This window comes from Clupea harengus, chromosome 10 (genome assembly GCF_900700415.2).
Source record: "Clupea harengus chromosome 10, Ch_v2.0.2, whole genome shotgun sequence".
In the NCBI taxonomy this organism is placed as follows: domain Eukaryota; kingdom Metazoa; phylum Chordata; class Actinopteri; order Clupeiformes; family Clupeidae; genus Clupea; species Clupea harengus.
This window is the reverse complement of record NC_045161.1, coordinates 2658235-2667910: the sequence shown is the minus strand read 5'-3', so window position 1 is coordinate 2667910 and position 9676 is coordinate 2658235. Positions and strand designations below refer to the sequence as shown.

The following is a 9676-nucleotide window of genomic DNA, read 5'->3' as shown; positions in this document are numbered from 1 at the left end:
ACACAAACTCATACTCACACAGTCATTCGCGTGATACGTTTGTGTTCAGAAATATGCATATGCACACACAAGCCCAAAAACACACCACTTATGACAAAGCCCTGTACTCCAATGACAACAGAGTTTGGCCTTTGTCCATTGGAGTCCCAACAAACAGACAAAGAATACAAACAACAAGGCATGGTGATGTCATCCCGCAGAAATAAATATGACACATATCTGTGGTACATCCCCACATACAGTATGCAAGCAAAGTAAATGCACTAATAAAATGTTTGGAAACATGGACATAAAGATGCTCACCACACACACACACACACTCACACACACACACACACACACACACACACACACACACAAACACACATAAAGATGATCACCACACACACACACACACTCACACACACACACACACACACACACAAAAAGATGCTCACCACACATGTGAGAACACATGGGCGCTCACATGAAGATGTCTACACAGGCATACAGACAGACACACACACACACACACAGACACACACACACACACACACACACACACACACACACACACACACACACACGCACACACACACACACACACACACACACACACACATGAAGATGTCCACACAGGCATACAGACAGACAAACCCTGATCACTAACATCAACCCTTTGGAGTGGTGTTGCTATGGAGGCCTCCATGACATCATTTGAACATCCGTCTCCTACAGACAGGGAGGACAGGTTACTAGGGAAAAATAAACTATTCCCAGAAATACAAATCTGTTCGTCTGACATTAGCTGGAGGGCTTCCTTTGAAAGCACAATATTGTATACCACACAATTTAACATTCAAAAACTCTCTGTACCACCTCTCTCTCTCTCTCTCTCTCACACACACACACACACTCACACAAACACACTCTCTCTCTCTCTCTCTCTCTCTCTCTCTCTTTCTGGCAAAGGTTGGATACCTCTCCAGCCCTGCACTCTCCAAATTGCTTACAGATTGTCTGCTGGCTCTGAGGCCAGGCTGGAATAGTGTGGCTTTAAATCTCTCTCTCTCTCTCTCTCTCTCTCTCTCTCTCTCTCTCCCTCTTTCTCTCTCTCTCTCCCTCTTTCTCTCTTTAGGAAGGAAGGAGCTCTTTGCTGTGCAGCCCCTCTCCCCGGCCCTGACCAGAGGAAAAGAAGTGAGGCGGAGCTGCACGTAGTAATTGAATAAGAGAACCCGGGACCCGGCCGGGAGCCTATCTGAACGACTGCGGGCAGGGAACGGGGCCAGCTGCAGCCCCTCCGCCCGTCACACTGGGGATCAGCTTACCCCCGCGGGGGCTCAGGGTGCCCAGTGGAGACCCACAGCTGATGACGGGCTCTGCCCCGTGATGGATGAGATGGTGAGCTATGCTACGCTGAGCTACGCTATGCTGTGCGTGTCAGAGAAACCTGAACATGGCCACGGTCGCCACTGATTTGTTTTCTGATACTTAATTGAGTTTTAGGTACTCAAGGTACACGAGGTAGATTGTGCAAAGTAGGATTAATAGCAAAAATGTCAAATAACGTAAAGTGCATTGAATTGAATATGCAGCATGGCAGGGGTAAACAGCTGTTGACAAGGGATAGAGATCAGAGGGTGCACAATAAGGAAAGGATCAAAAAGGACTAGAAAAGTGTGATAGGGAGAGAGAGAGAGAGAGAGATAGAGAGAGAAAGAGAGAGAGAGATAGAAAAAATCAATTCAAAAGGCAGGATCCATTATGAGTGCTATCTGCCTGGATCTCAGACAGGTCCGGACAGCGGGTGTGCTGGTCTGTGGCATCTGCTCTCTGTGCCATCTGCTCTCTGCTATGCCCTCAGTCACACGTAGCCCACTAACCACAAACACACACACACACAAACAGACAAACACACTCACACACACACACACACACACACACACACACACGCTCACACACACACACACACACACATGCACACACACACACACACACGCACACTCATGCGCGCGCGCGTTCAGAACATAGGCCATTACAGAAGAATTACTCTGAAGAATTCATCCAGCCGTTTATTCAGAACACTAAGAGACCTTTTTCTTTTGTTTGAGCATTCAATGTCCTCAACTTTGCTCACGAAGACAAAAAGTGATTCTGTGAGTGTGCAATGAACCAACTAGAACAGTAGTTCTGATCAGTTACTAATAATCGTGTGGTAGTCAATCAAGCACTGTAGTATTTGACAGGAACAACTCTCATGGTTCTATAGTTGGCTTTTCAAATACTGTGTGTCCGCTAAATACATTGGTATACAAATACCTTTAATATCTCGCAGATACAAGTAATCGATAACTCCCTGCAGCCAGGACCCAAAGAACACACTTACACAGCACTGAGCTGACGACATACCCTTCATGTCAAGTCATTATGCTACTGGGGGCTGGGCAGGGGGTAATAGCCACCATTTGCCCTTTCTTCTTCAAGCGTTCCCAACAGTTCCAGTCACGTTTGGGCTGACTCACTCACACACCGGGACCGACAAGCTCAAGTGGAACTACCAGCAGACAGCAATTACCCTGCCTGGCATTTGAGGGTTGCGCTCAGGCTTGGGGCCATTCACTCTCTCTCTCTCTCTCTCTCTTTCTCTCTCTCTCTCTCACACTCTCTTTCTCTCCCTCTTTCTCTCATTCACTGATGTGTGTTGGCAGTTTTGTGCTTAATTTGGGCCAACAGAGTGTTAATGTTTGCCTCCAACGGCTCTCGCTGAGACTACAAGTGAGCAGGAACCATCTGGAAGTCAGTCTACTGGAGGGAACAAAAAACGCTGGAGAAAATGCAACAGTGACTTGACTTGCCATCAATTAGACCCAAATTGCTACCGGATCCATTTCTATCTGTCTTTGCTGGAGGGGGAGCGGGTGGCTCTGTGAGCCGATCTGGCTGGCTTTGTTTTTAGAATTGTTTCCGAGACTTTTCCAGACCGAAAAAAAACCATCGGAGCAGACCCGGCTAAAAACAAACAGAATTAGAGGGAGAACGCTAACCCGTCTGGCGCAGCGCTTGAAAGGGATCCGAATGTCACTTGCCCGCCGCGATGCTATGCGCTGTAATATGTGACTAGTGCTGGGAGCTGGGGAGGAATGCTGGGAGAAGTCTGTCTGCTCCCAAAGGGAAAGTATGAAGGCTGGACTAAAAAAATAGAAACGAAATAAAAAACGTTGCGGCTTGTCAGCAGTGCCGTCCTATTATTCGAGTGCAGACGAGGTTTATTTAGAATGCGCTAGTGTCCTCCTCAACCCCTTTGTGTACATATCACAGCAAACTGGCAACAGGTCTTCAAAAAACAGAGTGTGCTTCCTCAAAAAACATCCCTCACATCAACAACCGAAATAGCGCAAGTGCTTTCCACAGCCGATCAAGCTACACCTGACTTCCAGCACAAAACCCCAAACCCTAGTATGACCCTGGCCTACCACACACTGTGTGATGTCTACTGGAGAGATGACTCAAGCTCTGCTTTGATGATGAGCTATTCCCAGACAAACCTACGAACACACACACACACACCTCACACACACACACACACACACACACACACACACACACACACACACACACACACACACACAAACCTACCATTAGGAAACAGCAAGCTAGCCTGGCACATGCTGAGAAAGAGCAGGCCCGGCCTCGACCGACCGGCAGCTAATGGCTAATTCCCAAGAGTTTACGTACGCGCAGCCAAAACGGTGGCCCCTTATGGCCATTAATAACATCCACGATGACGGCTATCCCGGCGGACGGACGCCACTGTTTGAACAGGGGGCAGCGGGGTCTGCCAATCAATACAACAGCGTGTCAGGAAGGAATGTGCAGTTAGTGCCACTGGGAGAGGCCCCCCTCACGTCGCTGCGCTGCGGATGGCTTTTCTCAAACTGTTCCAGGATCAGCAGCCACGCTCTTCGAGAGTTGATGGCTACCATTACACACACACACACACACACACACACACACACACACACACACACACACACACACACACAGAGACACACACACACACACACACAGAGACAGAGACATGATGGCTACCATTACACAAGACTCCCCTCCATGTTGTGAGTTGATGGCTACCATTACACAACACTCCCCCATGTTGTGGGTTGATGGCTACCATTACACAAGACTCCCCCATGTTGTGGGTGGATGGCTACCATTACACAAGACTCCCCTCCATGTTGTGGGTTGATGGCTACCATTACACAAGACTCCCCTCCATGTTGTGGGTTGATGGCTACCATCAGTGTCTGCTGTTCATTTCCAGCCTTCGTAAGGCAACTTGGTAGGTCAAACTAAAGGCCAAAGGGACTGACTAAGCTGAGTAGTATTTACAAACAGCACACAAAGTCTACTTCCACCGGACATCATCAGAAGAATAGCAAATCATCCTTTGATAGAGTTGATAACAGGGTTTAATAAAGGGGACACCCAAAGTAAGGAGACTAACAGCACTGTGGGTAAGTGTATGACTGAGTTTCGGAAAAGTGACCATAAGGTCTGACTCAGGATCAGTTTTAAATAAAAGGAACCTATGCCACGACCCTTCGGGGCTCTGGATGTGCTGTTAGGAGGCTTAACAGACAGAGACCCCAGCCACAGGCTGTGTGTGTGTGTGGGCATTGTTTGGGGTGACTCAGGGCTGTTCTTCTGGTTCTCCGGTTTGTCTGAACACATCCTGGCACACACCTACCCTCTCTACTCTATGTGCCCTGCTCTTATCCCCCACTCTGGGCAGCCCACACACAAAAGGATGCCTTTTCTCTCTTTCTCTCTTTCATTCCCTCTATCGCTCTCTCTCTCTCTCTCTTGCCCACACACACACACACACGTGCACACACAGCACATACCAAAGATTCCAGGCAGCAGGCAGGTTTATCAGGAGCAGTCAGAGGTTATTCAAAGGTGTATCTAAAACAAACGGCCCTTAAAGACAGCCTCGTAAATGCCCTGCCAACACCTGAGCAGCACCTGAGCAAACCTCCAACACTAAGAACACACAGACACACACACACACACACATTCACAAATACTCTATCTTTCACGTATACAATGATGTAAAGGCACATACACAAATATACACTTATGGGTGTCCACACACACATATGTACATACTCGACACACACACACACACACACAAACACACATACAGTACACACACACACACACACACACACACACAGTACACACCCAAGTCAGTTATCAGTAGGGTTTCTGGGCATGGGCCAAGCCCGCTGGGCTCACAGTGTGAAAAAAAAGATTCTCGCCCTTGGCTGTCCATTCTCTCCTGCGCAGAACCATAACGGCCTTGTCAATAGGAGCCCCCATGACCACGGTCCACATTACATTCTCTCTGTGCACGAGCCATCTCACTCTTTCAGGATCATCTGTGAGCACAGCTGTGCTTTTTCAGTGCCGCCTCTCAGGTCTCCGGCCGACTGACACGCAGGGACCGGAGCCGTGAGTGAGTTTAGCAGAGCATCTATCACGCAAGACACAGATCCAGATGCAGCCGTGTAGAAGTGCGTATGTCTGCTCTCTTCCTGGGTTGAAATACAGTGTCAATGGCATCCAAATCAAATATACAGGCAGGACCATAGGCTGGGAGTCCATGACTCTGAAACCTCATGAGGAGTTGGCTTAAAAGAAAGGCAGAGGGAGATAGGGAGGGAAGGGGGGGGGGGGAACGTGGGATGGAGTGAGTGAGTGTGAATAGTGTACAAGAGAAACAGAGAGGAATTAAACATGGTGCGGGAGTCAGAGTGACAGAACGAAATGGAGTGTGAGCAGGGATACAGGACAACACAGGCTAGATACAAAGATGGATCACGATGGATCATGTACAGAGTTCACAATTCACTAGATACAAAGATGAATCACGATGTATCATGTACAGAGTTCACAATTCACTGTACAGTAATATGATGAGGAAAGACAGTCCTTTGCAGACTTCCACAAAAGACTATTTAGTCACATATTGGGCTGTTGGGCTCACTCATCTTAATCAGCATGCAGGTCAAACCTTAAAATTAAAAGGAGACGAGAGGCAAAAGGAAGAAAGGAGAGGAATGGGAAGAGGAGAGGAAAGAAGGAAAGAGAAGAGAGGAGAGGAAAGAAGGAAAGGAAAGAGAGGAGAGGAGAGGAAAGAAGGAGAGAGTAGGGGGAGTAGTGATCTGCTCCCACTCTGCCGGCTGTGGGCTCTCAGCCACTCCTGACCCAGGCATCTGAACAACAAAGGGATGTTTCAGAGCCCTTTGAAGTGAGCCCTTCTGCTCCTCTCATCTCCTTCAAGATGTGCTCTGTCTCGGTGCCAGTGTGTGTAAGTGTGTGTGTGTGTGTGTGTGTGTGTGTGTGTGTGTGTGTGTGGCACTGTGAGGCAGTGTGTGTGTGAGTGTGTGTAAAGGAGTGTGTTTGTGTGAGAGAGTGTTTGTGTGTGTGTGTGTGTGTGTGTGTGTGTGTGTGTGTGTGTGTATGTGTCCCTCGACATATAACGTTCGCAAATCACACAAGGGGTCAGGGGAAGGTGGAGGGGTTGGGGAAAAGTTTGGGAGCAGCTGGAGGGGGTCTCTGTCAGGGTGGGGACGCTCCATCCCCCGGCCCTCTGATCTCCACCTCCACAGGTCAGTCAGGTCAAAAGGTCAAAAGGTCAAAAGGTCGAGAAGCCGAAAGGAGTCGCTGCTGCCTACAGGCACCGCTGGCCAGCCCCAGCCGCTTGGTCCCCATCGTGACCGAAGCCCGTCCGGTCATCCTGAGAAAGACGCAGCAGGACGGCCATTTTGATGGACTCGGGTCACTTTGAGGTGTGCGTGTGCACCCCAGGTCGTTTTTTTTTTTTTACAATGGACAGTGTGGTGGCTAGTTTGCGGGGTCGCCTCTAAAGTGATTGCGCGCATGTGTCTGGACAGGGTGACGACGCCTCACAACTGGACAGCAACACCATAAAAAACAGCGTACTTTGAAGTGTCCGTGTGTTTAAAAGGTCACCACTTCTTCACCAAAGCAACAACAGATGTCAAAGGCGACTAGCGGACAACGATATGCGTCATCCTGTGTGGCACAGTAACCAGGAAAATCAGTCTAACAGAGGACATCCCAATGCAGTTTTTCTCTTTCTCTCCAAGACTCTATAATCCTGGGAGAATTAGAGGGAATTTTGCGGAGCCAATCCAGATTTCGTCGTAAGGAATCTGACAATGAGGCAGGAAAAAACGGATTTTCAATGCTCCCGCTCATCTCTTCAGGCCAAACATCCTTTTTCATGGCCATTTCATTCGGGGGGCTGTGGGAGTCAGAGCCGGAGCCAGGGCCAGAGGGCCTCGTCTTGGTCTTCAGTGCGGCGGCTCCTTCTAAACGGAGCGGGTAATGACGTGGGATCTTCCTACAAGCTTGTAACCCCGGCCGTGGTAATTTTCCACTGAAGCCGTGCCAACAGGTGCTCCGGCGCTGTTCTATCTGTGTCACAATAACAGCGCGGGGTCCGCTCCAGCCCAACAAGCTCCTGTTACCAGCGCCGCATGGACTCGCTGCCAATCTGCCAGAGAGGCATCATGGGAAACGATGCTGCTCCGCATCAAAGGAGAACGGAGTGAGAGGAAACTGGAGAGGAAACTAACTCTCTCTCTCTCTCTCTCTCTCACTCTTCCCTTGCAAAAACCTGAAACACAAACTCCTCCAGATCTTGGAGGCTTAAGTATACATTTTTTTTTGCAGGGCTACATTAATCAGGACTGTACGGGGTGGGGTCAGGGAGAGTTCAGTGTTTGGTGAGAAGTGAGCTCAGCGAGGGGGGGTGGTGGGGGTGGAGGGTGGAGGGTGGAGGGGGTGGGTGGTGGGGTAGTGTGCAGGGCTTCCCATCAGAATGCTTTACCTCAGGCGCCGTCCTGTGTGACCCCAACATCCCTCCCCAGTGCTCACGGCGAGCAGAAGCAAAGGGTTCCAGAGGAAACCAGACAGACTCTACTGAATGTGTGAACGGAAAGAGCAGGAACACAAACACAGAGGCTGAGATACACACACACACACACACACACACACACACACACACACAACACACACACACACACACACACACACACACACACACACACACACACAACACAGACACACACACACAAACACAACACACACACCAACACACACACACACACACACACACACACACAACACACACAACACACACACACACACACTAGTCAAAGCTTTATTTAGACTAACAAATAAGATGAAATACTGCTTTTTCATTATTTTACTTACTTACTTATTATTGTTATGTAGCCTTAAAAGTCATGTCTCTGCCGTCAATGTGACACACAGGTATACGACATACTACCAGCGGCAGCCTACTCTGAACTTTGTTACGCAAGCCTTTCTGAGTATGAGCGTATAGCCACTGTGTGTTGAGGTGATCTGAAGCGGTGTCTAACTTTCTCACAGGCATTGGAGGAGCTTATCCCATGGTGGCCCCTAAAAGGCCCTGAGAGGCGGCACAAGAGATGCCCTCTCCTGAGTTCCCAGCCTCTATCCACAGACACAAACCTGTGTGTTTGTATGTCTGTGTGTGTGTGTCTGTGTGTGTGTGTGTGTGTGTCTGTGTGTGTGTGTGTGTCTGTGTGTGTGTGTTTGTATGTCTGTGTGTGTGTTTGTATGCGTGTGTGTGTGTGTGTGTGTGTCTGTCTGTGTGTGTGTGTGTGTGTGTGTGTGTGTCTGTCTGTGTGTGTGTGTGTGTGTGTGTGTGTGTGTGTGTCTCTGTGTGTGTGTGTGTTTGTGTGTGTGTGTGTGTGTTGTGTGTGTGTGTGTGTGAATATGTGCGTGTGTGTGCGTATGCATAATATTGTGCGTGTGTGCTTGTGCACTTCAGTGTAAGTAAGTGTATGTGCGTCTCTGTATAAAATGGAGTGTGTGAATCGCTCTGTGTATGAGCACGAGTGTGTGTGTTTATATGTGTGTGTGTGTGTGTGTGTGTCTGATGATAGATGAGAGACTGATGAAGAAACCCTCGTTAGAGCACCGGTGGAGGGCCTCAGTGGCTGGGTTTATTTACTATGGAAACAGTCATGAGGAGGAACAGTAACCGTGCCGACAGTACCTCTGTGTGTGTGTGTGTGTGTGTGTGTGTGTTTATGTAAGGACATTTGGGGGACCGGGGGCCCCACATATGGAGAGGATATGCCGTAAAAAAAAACACGTCCATAACTAAGAACACTTTTGTGCAGCCACTAAATATTTGTTGCACTGTAAAGTGTCATATAAGCACACATAAATCTGCAGACCTGTCCGGTGACTAATGATGTAAGTCCTCCTATACCACACACAGATGGAATATTAATGAGGACCCACCAACATGTCCCGTGTGTGTGTGTGTGTGTGTGTGTGTGTGTGTTTCCATGCAAACAATAGACTGTTGATTTTGGAGGTTTCAGTTCTCCTTGCTGGGAAACTGGTTTAAGATCCTGATCCTTCCCTGTTAATTTTCATTAGAGGTAATCCTCTTGACACTGTCGGCTACAATGTATTGCTATCCAAATAGACATTATTATTGTTCTTAAGTGTGGGAGCTGGAGTGGCAAGAGGAGGGGAGCTCAGACACTTGGGGTGGGTGATGGTGTTACTGTGTGTGTGTGTGTGTGTGTGTGTGTGTGTGAGA

General features: G+C 48.7%; 1 protein-coding gene across 1 annotated transcript in view; it reads right to left on the bottom strand.

The window, feature by feature from the left end:
* Window positions 1-6808, bottom strand: part of LOC116222075 (early nodulin-75-like) — a 13339-nt gene extending 6531 nt beyond the window's left edge. Inside the window, exon 1 of the mRNA XM_031574813.1 lies at window positions 6720-6808. Within this exon, the coding sequence (XP_031430673.1) occupies window positions 6720-6808 (89 nt within the window). The remainder of the gene's footprint in view (window positions 1-6719) is intronic.
* Window positions 6809-9676: the final 2868 nt, after the last annotated feature.